Source organism: Hordeum vulgare, chromosome 2H, assembly GCF_904849725.1.
Source record: "Hordeum vulgare subsp. vulgare chromosome 2H, MorexV3_pseudomolecules_assembly, whole genome shotgun sequence".
Taxonomy (NCBI): Eukaryota; Viridiplantae; Streptophyta; class Magnoliopsida; order Poales; family Poaceae; genus Hordeum; species Hordeum vulgare.
In genome coordinates this window covers 654,281,658-654,297,764 of record NC_058519.1, presented here as the reverse complement: position 1 = coordinate 654,297,764, position 16,107 = coordinate 654,281,658, and the positions used below count along the sequence as shown (strand labels likewise).

Here is a 16,107-nt window from a genome sequence, read left to right as displayed (position 1 = left end):
GGCACTTTTGGCCATTGGAGATTAGACTTTTGCCTCTCTCTCGGCGCAGCCCTGCCCTTCTTCCTCCTCCTCTGTGCCGGTGCTTGGCGAAGCCCTGCCGGGAGACCTCGTCTCTCCATCGACACCACGCCGTCGTGCTGCTGGAGTTCTTCCCCAACCTCTCCCTCCTCCTTGCTGGATCAAGGTGCGGGAGACGTCACCGGGCTGCACGTGTGTTGAACGCGGAGGTGCCGTAGTTCGGCACTATATCGGAATTGCTGCGAGTACGACTCCATCAACCGCGTTCTAGCAATGCTTCCGCTTAGCGATCTTCAAAGGTATGAAGATGCTCTTACCCCTCTCTCGTTGCTGGTCTCTCCATAGGAAGATCTGAATATGCGTAGGAAAATTTTGAATTTATGCTACGTTACCCAACACCGAAACCTAACCTCTGCGAAGCAACACGTGGTATGTGGATTAATATGTTAACTTTTTCGCACGATGCATCTCCGTTCATTAAACTTGATGGTTAATTTTGCAGGAGGCGATGCTTGGTCGCCCGGTCCACATCGTGGATTCCTGGAAAGAAGGCCACAAGGGAAAGGATGGCGCGGAGTTCTGCATCTTGTCAGCGCAGGAGAAGTACATGACCTTCAAAAGGTCTTCCAAGAGGTGCACGGGCAGGACACCAAACTACATCCAAGCCCTTGATCTTGAGCTGCTCATCATTGTTGGCGAGGGGAAGGGCCATGGACGGTACCTCCTTTGGAATGGAGTGATCGCCACCTCCTCGCATCGCAAGCTGCATGAGATATGCCTGTCGAGCACCGGCTCAACTCCGTCCATACGTTGTTGCCCAACTGTCGGGTCACGTGAGATAGCGTGTCTCAATGTTAGCATCATAACCATTCATTTATGTCCATGCCTCGAAATAGCACCGTTGCAACCTAAATGAGCCTAATGCCATATTACAGGATTAATGGACTAGTGGGCTACTGAAGAGGAGCAAAGGCGGCTGGCTGAGCAGGAGAGCAGAAATATGGAACGAGCAGACATGAACGAAAGGTTGAAGCTGCTCGAGAATCAACTACGAGTAGAACATTCTCTAAACTAGAGTAGAACATTCATTATATAGCAACAAACAATGCTCACGCGACTATACTCTTATAGGTCTTATGCAATCTCGAAGCAGTGGAAATGATGCCCCTCCTCCTCCTCCTCCTCCGGAATCTTAACCCGATGAAAATGATGCCCCTCCTCCTCCTTAAGATGTTGTATGAACATGTGAACTTCTATGTGACATGCACGTGTTTTGCAAGTAGTGAACTTCCATAAGTTAAGCATATGTATGAATTTGCAAACTTGTGTGTGATGTGTACTAGTATGAAACATTCGCCTATATATGTGGACTACTTTAAATTATGCCTATGTGTGTGATGTGTTACTCGATGAACTTCTTGGGAGCTAGGGGCTTCCACATTCATTTGTTATGATAACATTTTCTACACTTCATATACATACAAAATTGCACTGTAGTTGTTTTCAGTTCCAGGGATCAGATAAGAAAGAGCTTAAAACAGAAGCAATGGGACATATTTCCGAGAGCCACACTCAGGAATACATAGACTACCGAGAGCGGCTCTAGGAAAAGGGGTCGTTTGAACTGAAACTACTGTTGTGCCACTCCTTTTCCGAGTGTAGCCCTCGGAAAAGGAACCAGCTCAGCAATTTACTATAATGGTGCCACTCTTTTCCGAGGGCTGTGACTCTCGGTAAAATGTCAGCTGCCATGTGGGACACATGGTCCCACTGGTTTAGTCAACAGTAGTATATCGAGCATTATCGAGAACATCTCTAGGCAAAGACATCGTCATATTATTGATTTTAAATATTCAGCAAATAATTTAAAACTTTTACTAATAAATCTGACCAGTGGGACCACATGTCATGTAGAAAAATGTTTCTGTGACGTGTTTTTACCGAGGACGATGTCGCTGCTCTCGATATAGGTAAACCAAATGACGGCGCCGTAAGTTCTGAATGGGCATGCCACGTGGCTTCTCTTTGCCGCGTGTAGCTCTCGGCATCTAACTCGTTTGTCGTGTGGTACTTGTTCGCCGTGAGCACGTGACAACAACAATAGTTAGTTGTCGTGAAGCCAGGTCTGTCGAGTGCTGCTCTTTGCATTGTTTACTTTGTCGAGTGTCCGTGTTTTGGCTCTCGGGAAGAGCCTAGCACCTGGCGTATAAGAAACTTCCAGTAGTGTAATGTCTTAAATGGTATGTTGGCCAATGGTAAACATATTTTTTTTTTCTGGTCATCATATTATCTTGATAAGAATTTACAAATCTATACCACCAAAGCAAAGCCAACCTCAATGACTCATTTACAAGAAGGAGTAGTGTCATGTGGAAGTGTTATTTACGAAAAGATACATTTTACCACAAAACCCAATCTCGCATTATAAACCTTCTCTAGAACCATTTCCATTCATGCTTAGAACAAATGGATTGAAACAAGAGAAATATTGGAATTTATGTGCAAACAATGGAATTGCAACCTATAGGAAAATGGAAATGTTGATATTTGGGCTCTTAGTTGCTAAACTTGTGGTCATAAGGTACACAAATAGTGGTCGTATCAATACTACAATCATCTAATTAATGTTGTACTTTTTGTATAGCCATTAAGTGGATTTTGACAATACATGTGCATTAGTTTTCATTGGAGAAGAAGAATTATCTAGTCATCTTAACCCTGGAAGAAGTTGCAATGCATTATTGTGTGCGAGCATGAAATGCATCTTGGGAAATCAGAGCATGGAGTATGCTGCACCACCATCTATCGATCCCAACTTCAAGCATGGGTGCTATTTCGAGGAATGCAAACCGTGTCTAGTGAATGAGTAGGTGATAAATTATCAGTGTGACCTCATTCCCTATACTCGACGACATTTCTTCCAAGCAGTATGTGGTTGGTTGATAGAGAAGAGAATGGACTGACCTCTAGTGGTGAATGTCAGACCGATGATTCTAAGTAAGAAGAAGAGATTGAAGAATTAAATGAAGATGAACAAACATATATTATATTTCACAAAACACAATTTATGGGGTACCATCCAAATAAGGGGATTGCTTTTTTTTTGGAGACCAACAACTTCGATGAGTACCTGGAGGGATGTTACCTCACATATATAAGGCGCTCATGTACACTCCGTGCATGAATGATCAACTTACTACTTGAAATGACCCATGACGAATAGACTAGATGGCCTTGATATGGTAACAGCATGCACTTTATCCTCTGTTTGCTCCAATACAACCAAAATTGTATTCTGCAATATTGTACGCGCATCAGCTGATTTGAAATTGTTACGACTGATCCGATAGATAAAAAATCTTCAACAACAACAATATGATTGGGGCAAAGAGTTATCAATCATGGTCATGAAATGTCCTTTTCCACCTTTTGAAAAAATAAAATTCATGTCACAAAGATCCGAATGTATGAGTTCTAGTGGTGTGAAATTCGATGCCTCAACACTCATATGATATTTGCGAGGTTGCTTGCTTGCACACACACACTTGGCACTTAAAACATTAACAATTATGAATTTTGTGATTAACCTCAAATTTGCTAGCCGCGTCATGCAATGAAATATAATATGACGAATTTGTGAATGTCAAACATTCAATTCAGTTTCACTACAAACATGATTAATAACTTTGGTCTAAAAGTCTGACAAAGATAGGTGGAACAAGCCGTATCAAAGTAAGGTAGATGTAGAGTTGAAATCCACTATCCATGGTTATGATGTGGTGTTATGTATTGTTCACCAGGTCTACTTCAAAACAAAAGAAACAGTGTCAATTTCCCACCTAGAACCCCATCTTCGATAAATTTGGCACCTATCATTATGCTTAATAAGCCAAGCGATGGCAAAGTGTTGACTGTTGGCCAAGCACTCACGAAGGTAAGGTTATGGTCAAAATGCTTCTGTCATGTCAAGGTAGCCCCTAGTAGAAAAGAGTGAGATTGAGTAGTCCAAAATGATGAAATGGAAGACATGCGATTTTTTCATTTCTTCTAGCAATTACATTATTTAATGTAACATAGTAATATGATGTAATTTTACTATCCTCAAATGAATGATGGGACTAGCACAATGTGTGTGGAAAAAAAATCCTTGTAAGTAAGGCATCGCCCCGAGGCATGTACACAACGAAAATGTATTAACTACTAACCTAAAATGCATGCCTTACTCTTACAATGGTAGTTGTACTGAGGAAGGGGAGACGAGAGAGAGGAGGTAGGACAAGGGATTTCGACAAAAAGGGAGGAACCCTAGCACAAAGACCCGGGTCAGTCCCCGTATAGGCCACAACACCAAGATGAGCCTTATTCTTACAATGGTACATGAACTAATATCAAGTTTACCTTCCATTTTAGACCGCCTATTTGTCACCCGTTGCACTTTTCTTTTTCATGCTAGAGCTCATAGCCCGTGTATAGTTGTATGTCTTCGGGTTTGTGTGTGTCTTAATTAGCTGATTGTATTTTAGCTACCGATTGATTCAGGAAAAAACTAAAATTGTTGAAAACTGTAAGTTGCACTTTTTTGCACTCTCATGCACTTTCCTTGAAAATGTGCAAGTGGAGAAAACTCTTGCTCCAAAATAGGGTTTTTCTAGCTGCATGGGCAGGGAAATAAGTGGGGCTAGTTTCGTTAGCCCATAGCATGCGGCCCACAAAAAAAATTCTAGACAAACTATTTTTTATTTTCTAGCAAACGAACGCACACCTCGGATAGAAAAAATAATTTTAAGCGATGAACGGATGAAAAATCAAAGAAACACACCTTGCTTTATTAGTAGGCATAAATATAGAATTTTAAATTCTTCTCAAGCTAATGGGTTGACCAATAAAAATATGTTTGCCATTGGGCACCATGCCATTTAAGACATTGATAGCATCCTTGGCATATTATCTCATTTGCAAAATGAACAAAACCATATCCTTTTGATTGGTTGTTTATATCAATGACCAATTTACAAGGAGTAGTGTCATAGTTGAGGGAAACACAAGATAAGGCACTAAAGATATTCTTTCTAATCTACATTCATAATCTATCATGTAATAGAGTTATTCATGAGAAGAGACTTATTTTTACCACGAAACCCATCTTTCTGCTATAATCCTTCTCCATGATCGCCTCATGTCCCTACTTAGGGAAAATGAATAAAAACAAGAGAAAGATTGTAATTCACGTGCAAACACATGGAATTGCAATCTATAGGAAAACTGGAGTGTTTGATATTCGGATTCTAGGTACGAAAATACGGCAGAAATAGAGCTGATATCGACTATCCTTTTTTTATGAAGCGTGGTTACGGCAAAAACAAAACGAAGTCAACCGTCACAAAGCGGGGAAGAGGCTAAAGATTTTTTTTCTAGCACGTACCCAAAAAATCATAATCTGCAGCGTAAAGGAGTCATCCATGAGAACTGTCATTTCTTCTTTTTACCACAGATCCTTCTCCATGGCCTCCTCGTTTCTTGAATGGAAGGACGGATTAATAAAAATAAAAAGAGAAAACGTCGTAATTCATGTGCAAACACAGGAAGTTGCAATCTGTAGGAGAACCGATGAAGTGTTGATATTTTGGTGTAGGGTTAATTCGATAAATGCCACTCGAATTATGACGATTCCAGGAAACGAGACTGCAATTTTTAAACTTTGAAAAATATCATTGTAAATTTCATAAACTTAAAAAAACATCGCTAGAGAGTAAATGACATTTTTTGAAGTTTGAAAATCACAATGGTATTTCTCGGAATCGCCAGAATTCGATTGTCATTTAGCAAACGAACCCTTTGATCTATGAAGCGACGGTTCCATACAACCTAAGAGCAACTGTAACCGTGCAACCCAAATAAACACGTGCTTTATCCATGTTTTGTCCGTTTGGATCGTCCATCCGCTCGTTCGTGTTCGTTTTGTTTTTTAAATTAGATCGGCCGATGCGTACAACGGGATTGGTAGGCGGATGGTTGGAGAGGAGAGAGAAAAGAGAGGACCACACGGGATGGATGATGGATGGGGCAACAGAGCGTACGCAGCAGACAACGACGGACAAAGAGGACGTAGAAAACATCCGCTTTGTGTCTGCCTTCGAACGAAACGTGGATCAAACCTAGGTGTGAAATGGATCGACGCGGACATTATTTAAAAACGGGTCTTTGTCTTGGGCCATCATTTTTGTCCGTGATCATAAAAACACATAACCAAACAAAATGGGTCACCCGGTTGGAATTGATCTAACCGTTTTTCTTTATTAATAAAAATGGCGTACCCGTGAAAAAACAAAAGGCAGATAGGTATGTAAATGCGGGCAAGTGGGATTCGCACGATCTTCTCTCCCTCTCCCCTATCCTCACGCGCGGTCAGGGGCACACGTTCGTTCGGGTCGGGTCGGGTCGGGTCGGGTGGGCGCAGACCAAGACCAAGACAAGCCGCGGCAGCAGAAAACCCCCGTGCCATCTCCCACCGAAGCCCCTGGGATAACCACAAATTCCCCCCACCCCTCCCCTGCCTCGGCCAGGGACCTCCCCGCAATTTCCTCCACCTGCTCTCTCTCTCTCCCTCCCTCGTCCGCACCTGCAAAAGACAGGCTTTTTCCCACCCCTTCTTTTCCTCTGCTCTGCTCACCATCACCCACCACCATCACGCCTCCTCCAACTCCTCCGCCACTGCACTCCACGCCTCGCCCGCCCCTATCCATCCATCCGCCCCCCTCCCCACGCCCGCATTGCCGACGGAAACCCTCCCCTCACGCGCGCACGGCAGGCTCCGTCGCCGTCCGTCCCCGGAGGCGGCAGAGAAAGAAAGGTAGCACCGCCGCTTCTTCTCCCTCCCTCTCCCTCCTCATCTCCGATGGCCGCTTCTTCCCCGGCAGATCAGCCCGCCCGCCTTCTTCTTGGGCTCCTCTGCTCTTTCCGCGGCCGATCCTCCTGCAAGCGGCGCGGTGCAGGCACGCATTGGGGTTTTTGGACCCCTCCCTCGTTTTAGCCGATCCTTCTTATTCTGGGTGGGGTGGGGTGGGGTGGGGTGGGGTGGGGGGGGGGGGGGGGGGGGGTTGGGCCACGAAAGGGGGGAGATTTTGCGCTGCTGCGGTTCCCGCTGCACCACAGCGCTCCGATTTGGATATCCTGCCGGGGTTTTTTTCGTTGTATTTTATTTTAGCACGGACCAAAATCAACATCATCATCTCACTGACTGAAAGAAAGAAACTATAAGGTGCACCTGCAAATTTGATTAAATACTGTACTACATGACGGTGCCACGGAAATGCCGGGATGCGGATTCCATCTGCCCATGGGTCGCTGCTGCTGCTGCTGCCTGCCTGCTGGTGTTGAGAACAAACTGCAGTGCAGATTCGGTGCGCCGCTGTGCATGATTGGTGGGTGCAGCTTCCGATCTGCACTGATAGATAGCGGGGGGGGGGGGGGGGGGGGTATCTGCAGATACATGGCACCCTCTAGAACCACTTGAACCCCCAAGGGGAGAGGAGGGGAGGGGACTAGCTGCAGTGCACTGCCAAATCAAACAAGGCTGTCTCATTTATCTATGTATGTGTGTGTGTGTGTGTGTGTGTGTGTGTGAGCCTTTTCATCCTTTCAACCAAACAAACAAAACATGGGATAACCCCAGCCTCCCAACCAAACAAAAAAAAGGGTTATCCCCAACCACCTGGTTGGGGATACCCACAGCCACCCTAGGCTATCCCTCAAACCAAATACACCCTTAGTTTTGTGGATGGATGGATGGCTACCAAAGTGCACGCGCGCAACGCATTGCGTGGCTTGATTATGCTCAAGAGTGTAGGAATCATGCATGTTATGCAGCTTATGCTTGAGTATAGGAAAACTACTGTAGCAAGTACAATGCAGCTCCACGAGGGAAACACAGTTTCAGCACCAAATCAAACAAGGCCAACATGGGGGGAAAGTGCCTACTCCACACACTTCCGAGGCCTCCCATGGAGTCGCGGTTGCGGTACACGCGAGTGCCACTTGTTTACGTGTGTTCTTCCTTTTAGTTCTGTGACTAATAATCAAATCACGCAACTTGGTATCGGTCAAGCGATTTTACTGCTTGTTACTGCAGGCAGCGCATTGTGTGACTCGACGCCAACTAAGAGTGTACTCCCTCCGTTCCTAAATATAAGTCTTTTAAGAGATTTCATTAAGGGACTACATACGGAGTAAAACGGGTGAATCTACACTCTAAAGTATGTCTATATACATCCATATGCAGTCGTCTAGTGAAACCTCTAGAAAGACTTATATTTAGGAACGGAGGGAGTAGAAAACATGCCATGTGGCTTGCACTAGATTTCAAGGTCTCTACCCGGGGCGCATTTCCCTTTTTTTTACGAGGCGCTGATGCTATATGTGTGCTGGTCTTTTGATACCTGTGATATACGTTTGCTCATCATCCAATACTTGTGTTAAGAAAATCGATGATGTATCCTGTATTACTTTGCTAACTAATCTTCCTACTCCGTGAACCAGTGGCCGGCGCGAGAATGGGGTGCAAAGGTGACCTGGCTGACCTGCTGTGGAGTGCTGTTGCTGCTGAATATGAAGAAGGCAGTGAAGAAGAGGAACCATTTGAACGTGAATTCTACGATGATGATGATTACGACGACAATGTGGCTGAGCCAGAAACAAAAGCTGTGGATCCTTGTGAAGATCCTTTGGCAGAAGAAGAGGAAGCTAGTGAAGAGGAACCTTGCGATGGCGCCACCCCTATTGAAGATGAGGATGTCAGTTACGATGAACCATTTGTTGATGAACTCTGTTATGAAGAAGAAGACAGTGGCGAGCAGGACTCATATTATGCGGAACCTTTCACCGATCAGCTCTGTCAAGTGGAGCCATGTGATGTTGAGGTGGCTCACGAGGAGGAACTTGTGAGGAAGAAGTCCAGTCCTGTTCAGGCTATCAAGAAGGAACAAAATGAGGAAGAGGTCCTAAAACAGGCACCAGGAAAGGGCAGCAGCCATGAGCACAAGTCGGTACCAGTGACTGATGAAATTGAATTGAAGCCGTTCAAGAAGCGATTGTCTGTCAGGTTTGCTACTGATGTGTCTTGTTACACATACAGTGCTGAAAGTTTTGGTGCTGCCAAGTTGGAGAAACGGAAAGCTCAGTTTGATGACCAGGACAGCCACTTGTGTAAGAGGCAAGAACACAGAGTTTCTTTGCCTCAGGACGGTGTCAAGCTGAAAGAAGTGGATGAGACTAACCTGTATGTGGGTAACTTGCCAACTTCTGTGACTTATCACAAGCTCATCGAGATGTTTCTACCTTTCGGACGAATCGTTCGATCAAAGGTTGCAGATGATCGTTTCACCGGTGTAAGCCAGGGATATGGCTTTGTGAAGTATGCTGAACCTCGTAGTGCCACAGCAGCTATTGAACGCATGAATGGGCGCCTGGTTGATGGGAAAACATTAGAGGTTAGATTAGCTGCAGCTCCAGTTCCACCATCAGTATCCAATCCATTCATGCAGTCCGTGTCAGAATCTTGGGGTCTGCCCTCAAAGGAAATCGACCCGAGCCACTTGTATGTCTGCAACCTCCCCTTAGCCATGGACACGCTGAAGCTACTCGAGTATTTTCTGCCTTTCGGGAAAGTAACTGATATAAGGGTGCCCAGGGATCACACCACAGGTTTAAGCAAAGGATATGGCTTTGTGAAGTACGCTGATTCCCATCATGCAGCTCAGGCCACCATCCATTTGAATGGATTTCTGGTTGAGGGTAAAAAGATTGACGTCCGAGTGTACGATACCACTCCACCCAGACCCAAGGAAATTGACATGGCCAATCTATATGTCTGCAACATTCCTGCATCCATTGACACAAATAAGCTGGTTGAGCTTTTCTCGCCATTTGGTAAGATCACCCATGCTAGAGTGGCAGCAGACAAAGGATATGCCTTCGTCAAGTTTGCCGATTCTAAGTGTGCTGCCGAGGCTATTGCACTGATGAATGGATCACTGGTTGAAGGGGAGACATTAATTGTCAGAGTTGCAGGCCTTTCATCGACATCATCCAGCTCAGCTCTACAAGGCTCACCAATTGCCTCTCCAGAAATCAACAAATCTAGACTGTACGTCGCCAACCTTCCGCGGACCGTGAACGCTGATAAGCTGGTTGAACTTTTCATGCCCTTTGGTCAGATCAGCAAAGTCATTATCAATCTGGAGTATAGCCTAGTGTTCTATGCAGATGTAGCGTCTGCGATCAAGGCTGTCGAACGCATGGATGGGTATCTAATTGGTGGAAAGAGGCTAGTGGTCAGGCGATCAGACTCCTCTTGTGCAACCGATGGAGCAGAGCATGCTTCATCACAATCAGCTGCCAAGCCCATGAGAGAGATTGATATGGCCAACTTGTGTGTTGCCAGCATCCCGCCGACGATGACCGGCGATCAGCTGGTCGAGCTTTTCCGGCCATTCGGGCAAATCGTGCAATCTAGGATGTTTCGTGGGTATGGCATGGTTAGGTACGAAAACCCTTCGTCTGCAGCTGCTGCAATTGATCATATGGACGGTTACCTAATTGGAGGAAGTACCCTGGCTGTGAGAGTATCAGGCCTTCCTAATGCTGTGGATTTCAACGCTGCAACAAACGCTCCTCTAACACTACAACGGAGGCCTGCCAATGCTGCTGCAACAAGTCCCATGGATTTCAACGCTGCCACAACAAATGCTCCCCCAACACTACAACTGCAACAGTGGCCTCCCAATGGGCCGCAGAGACAAATCGACATGACCAACCTATATGTCTGCCATCTCCCGTCCTACATCACCACTGAAAGGCTGACCGAACTCTTTCTGCCATGCGGCCAAGTCACTCAAGCCAAGGCAGTTACTGACCTATGCACTGGTGCGTGCAAGGGATATGGATTTGTCAAATTTGCTGATACTTTTGCTTCTGCCGTGGCTCTCAGTTACATGAACGGTTACACACTGGAGGGGCACATCTTGGAGGTTAGGATAGCCGGTGTCCATCAGAGCGCTATGGGCAGCTACCTGGCGCATCTCTACTCCCAGTTCAGAGTCCCTGACCCCTCAACAACGGCGATTGGAATACCAACATCGTCGTGTTGGCCATACCATTGTGCTGCCGGATCAGCAGCAGCATACGCCGCAGAGAACCAGGGCCAGGGAACCGACGCTGCTTCTCAAACATCTCAGCCACCTGAATCTGTATCAGCCAATTCATTTGCTGAGATGGAATGGTCTCCTGTCTCAAGCCATCTCACCGACACTTCTCAGCAACAGCTCTCAAGCCATGTCGCCGACACTAGTTCTCAGCAGCAGCAGCCTTCAGCAGGCTGGGCCGGTCCGCCTGGCTTCGAGCCCCCCCATGTGGCAGTCTCAACCCCTCAGCCGCCGCCGTCAGTGGTACCTTGGGCTGGCCCGCCCGGCTTCGAGCCCCATTCCGTCCCCAAGAAGAAAGATGCCGCCGCCACGATGAAACCTTCCCAGCCTTGCTCCAAGGTCCATCTGGCACTGTCAGGAGGCAGCCAGAAGAGGCGTTCGGTCGTCTAGCACCATCAGCTTCCTTCAGGACACTTGTGGTCTAGTAGTACTTATTAACTAGCAGTAGTAGACTATGGTAATTAGGGTGAGCTGGCTGGTAAAATGAAGACGGTTAATTGTCAGCGTGCTCGTATTATTAATTAACCTGCATGCGTATATCAGCTTTGCATGGTTACTTATTTGTGATGCCCGCTGATGGCCTCGACTTCAGCTAAGACGATTGATGGCTCCATTTCCATGCTTGCTTGCTGGAGTGATGCATTATGATTTCTGAACTTTTAAATATGCTAGTAGTGTTTATTCAGTCAAGTATGAGTTCTGTTCTGTTTTCAGAAGAGGAGAGAGCATCCGGTTTCCAGTTAAAAATCTACAAATAAGATGTTGGTTTTGTGTTGGGGATCTGTGTGCTCTCGACCGGAGATCTTTGAACAGAAATCATGTCATTTGTTCTTCATTTGACTGAAATAGTGATTATGTTTTACGGTCCGTAATACCGCAACTCTAATTTTTCAAATTGGATTTCAACTAGTTTTTCTTCCATGTGTTGGTGTTTGCACTGCTCCATTCAGCACTGCCATTTCTAGCTCTCCTAAGTTTCAGTGTAGCTCATCTCTTGATAAAATGTGTTGGGAATTTTGCTCCAGGTGCTCTTATTCTGAAGGCAGAGCTGGTTGAAGTAGAGCCCTGTTTTCTTGCAGCAAGCTATTCAGTTTTTTGATTCCTTTGTTAACCTTTAATTTTGTCAATAATTTTTCTCAGTGTTTGATGATGTTTATACTATTCTTAATTTAGTATTTCTATGAGTAATTTGTGGCCATGAATTTGTAATCATGGGTGGCAAAATCTTTCTAGACTTTCAAAAAGTCTTGGCACAGGACAGCAGGCTTAGCTAGCTCTGAATAGTTAGATTAAAAAGGAGGCTTTGCATGTGTTAGCAAACCTTTGAAGACGCATCTAGATGTTTGTAACTTACCCATATATCTGTGATCAGTAATGTATTAGCCAAAATCGCCATTTTCCGAAAGTATGAGAGAATTCTTTATTCTACAAAGGTGAAAGCCACATTGTTTTTTTACAGAAGCCAACTGTTCTTCTTTTTGCTCCCAACACATGAAAGTTGAAAGATTAGTCAAAAACTGGCTAGTTTATTTTGTGGAAGCCTAGAAGTTGATAGCTAATATAAACGGGGAACCGCAAATTCGCAAATAATTCGAAAGCTCACATTCCATTCGAAAAGATTTTCTCAGCCGTTGTCCAGGCAAGGCAATGCTCCAGGTCTAATTGTTCAAGCACCAGAAGTATCAACCAGCCTACATTGACGAAGCAGTTCAGATCCAACATCCATCACACACATGGAGCAGGGAACGACAGTGTCTCCAAAACACTCTTGTCTCAAGAAATCAACTTTGTGAACAATGTCTTGGTTAACATGGATCAGGGCCGCTCGATGCTGATTTTCGCATTGCAGGCAGTCGGTACCAACGCCTGCACCAGCTCACCGACCCTTGGATGATCTTTGCGGCAGTAGATTTTGATCCTCTGGATGCAAGGGTAGCTGCCTGAGCCCAAGGGCATCCCTATACTTGTTGACGGCAAGGCTTTGCAGCTGCTCCATTCCTCCTGCAGAATATCAACATGAAGGTAGAAGTCAGCAGTCATGACCAACAGGTACTTGGACATACTTCTGAGCAAGTACCATTTTGAGCTTCACAGTTAGCTCCTTCAGCTTATCCGAGCGCTGGAGAATACCGTGCAGTGGGTGGAAGTCAGCAGTCATGACCCAATTGCCCACGACCAAGCTTGTCAGATTGCTGAACATTGGCCATGTTGGTAGATCTGACTCGAATGCACGCTTCAAATTCATCCATCACACACGAAACCAGCATGTTACAAAGTTGCAAAGAAAACATAATACCAACATATACGAGGCATTCCTAGACTAATAGCAACATTGGGCATGTTTCATCATATGGGTAAGAAAAGAAAAGAACCCATTCTTACCTCATTTAATGGCGCATGCAACTCCAATGTTGTGGCATGTGAAAGGCCATCAAGTAGATGATGATCCATTACTACTGTGTCCTTATAATAAGAACAAGATATTAGACTAATCGAAGCTGTTACTAGAGAAGACAGATCCTTAGTTACTATATCACCAATGTATGGGTCGAGGATAGAGAGATGGGTAAGGTTCCTAGCACAAATCAGGAGACTGGTGGTAAGGTAGCACTGACTGATATGCAGAACCTTGAGTGACGTTGATGAGATCTCCTCGTTGTCACAGAAATTGCACAACTCCAGCTCTAAATGTTCAAGCACAGGGCAGTCGTAGTTCAACGGCCTAAATAACCCATGTCTCAATATGGCAGATTGGAGCCTGATTGTTTTGAGGTGCTGAGAAGGAAAGATTGCTGTCTTATCCAGACTGAGAGGTCCAGAAATATGAAGGACACGAACTTTGTGCATGATGGCATGACGAATCCACACGGAACATTTGGTATGATCAATGCAGTGGAGAGAGATTCGGGCTTTATCCAAGGAAGCGGTATAGTCATGCAAGAGCAGCAAGCAGTCTACGAAATTCTCCAACTTGCTTTTATCCATGAATTCTGCGCCGTCAATGCGAATGAATGGTGTAGAGCGCCAAACAAAGCGCCATCTTGGCGAGAGAAGACTTGTGCGCACGACCTCCGGCATCGGCAGGAAGGACATCACATGGTGGAGCAGATCATCGGGCAGGCTGCTGAGCCTGTCGACACCATTCCTGCTGCATCGCGCACTCTTGGAACCACAGGGAATGGATGTTGGTGCCGACATTTCATCAAACAGGACGGCTGCATGAATCCACGAAGGGCAAGGGCAACGATAAATAATCAAAATCACTGGTATACACATTGCAGAAATCCTAGATACACACAAAGACATGAAAGGATTTCAATCATGAAGCAACCATGTTGGCAATCATACAATGCAACCTTATGTAAACGCATATAGTTCAGGGAGCGAAAAACTGTAGAAAGTTTAAGCTGCAAATACCACCACCCTTTTAGAGAGGTGTGTTTACGACATTGCTTAGAGTAAACTGGTAAACAAGAAATTTAAACAAATTCAAATCAACCGGGTAGCACCTTTTTATAAATAACACACTAATAGGAGCAAGCAATTATGTTCTCTAAGGTACTGAAATAATCCAATAATCACTGCTTGGAAAAGTATTTTGTATTCTTCAAAGCATTCCAGTTTAAATTAGAACACTTGACATAAGCTCAACAGTAGAGGCAAGAATGGTGCTAGATGCAGAGCATGGAAATATCTGTAAAATAAGTTAACAGTTCATGTACCCGCTTTAGTATATTTTCCTTGAGTACTCACTAGGTTGACATGAACATGAATTGATATCAATGGCAATATAAGCAGGAGCGCTGTATGCATCAATTATACATCTTTATCTTCCCAGATCTGCTCAGCAGAATTGCAGGAAGATCGATTGTACCTTGCAAACCTGCTAAGGCAGGTCGGCAGCGATGGTGTGGACTGCGGGCGCCGTGATGGCAGCGGGCTAGCGGCGGGGGGAAGGATAGGGCGGTCGACGGTCGACGGAGGGGAGCGGCGGCGGCTGCGGCTGTGTGCCCGTCTCGCTGGCAAACCCTATTTAGCGCTGCAAACCGGCGCCTGCAGCTGCTTTTCAAGGGCTGGCCTATTTAGCCTTTTTTTTCTGTTTTTAATTTTTTATTAATCCTGGTTCATTTAATTGTTTGAAAATACGTGAAAATTTCTTTTTTAAATTAATGATTTATGTTAAAATTTGATAATAAAATATTAAAATTCGGTGCACTTCTTTTCTATTGTTTTGAACTATTTTCAAAATTGATGAATTTCTTTAAAATTCGGTGAACCCTTTTTCTATTGCGTTGAACTATTTTCAAATTTGATGAACTTCTTTAAAATTCGGTGAACTTTTTTTCTATTGTGTTGAACTATTTTCAAATTTGATGAATTTCTTTAAAATTCGGTGAACTTTTTTCAAATTTCATGAACTTTTTTTCAAATTTAGTGAATGTTTTTTCAATTGCGTTGAATTTTTTTCAAATTTCACGAACTTTTTCTAAAATTTAGTGAACGTTTTTTCAATGGGGCATGCTATGCGTCCACCTGCTGATCTTTTAAAAAGATCAGCCGGATCATGAACCATTGGATCTGACCGCATTGAGCGGCCAAGCTTGCTTTCACCATTGCAACATATACCTAGTTGCAGAATTAGTTTTGCACCACAGGTCTTGTTGCACACTTTTTTGCAACGGTTGGCTTGTTGCAAAAAATATCTGCAACTCGGGTTTTGTTGCAATTTTTTTTTGCAACTAGGGTCTTGTTGTGGAAAATTTCTGAAACATAGATTTTGCTGCAAAACATAAACCAATCGTAAATCATTGCAACATCGCATATGTTTCAGAAACACAACCCTAGTTGCAGACTTGCAGTAACGTATTTGACGAAGACACGACCCTTATTT

At 44.6% G+C, this 16,107-nt stretch overlaps 2 protein-coding genes across 3 annotated transcripts; one reads left to right on the top strand and one right to left on the bottom strand.

Annotated features, from left to right (window-relative positions):
* The first annotated feature begins 6,697 nt into the window (after positions 1-6,697).
* LOC123428453 lies at positions 6,698-11,880 on the top strand. The gene is made up of 2 exons (XM_045112665.1): positions 6,698-6,868; positions 8,554-11,880. The coding sequence occupies exon 2, from the start codon at positions 8,568-8,570 to the stop codon at positions 11,604-11,606; it is 3,039 nt and encodes a 1,012-aa protein (XP_044968600.1). The 5' UTR covers positions 6,698-6,868; positions 8,554-8,567; the 3' UTR covers positions 11,607-11,880.
* A 731-nt stretch (positions 11,881-12,611) lies between these two features.
* Positions 12,612-15,221, bottom strand: LOC123428454 (MEIOTIC F-BOX protein MOF-like). Of its 2 annotated transcripts, none has more exons than XM_045112668.1 (4): positions 15,091-15,221; positions 13,599-14,431; positions 13,347-13,449; positions 12,612-13,217 (listed from the first exon to the last, which is right to left on the bottom strand). In XM_045112668.1, exons 2-4 carry the CDS (start codon positions 14,412-14,414, stop codon positions 13,093-13,095), a joined length of 1,044 nt encoding a protein of 347 aa, XP_044968603.1. In that variant the 5' UTR covers positions 14,415-14,431; positions 15,091-15,221; the 3' UTR covers positions 12,612-13,092. The 2 variants fall into 2 exon arrangements, with proteins under 2 accessions (XP_044968603.1, XP_044968602.1); XM_045112667.1 differs by having other exon boundaries at positions 13,294-13,449; positions 15,091-15,217.
* Between the last annotated feature and the right edge of the window lie 886 nt (positions 15,222-16,107).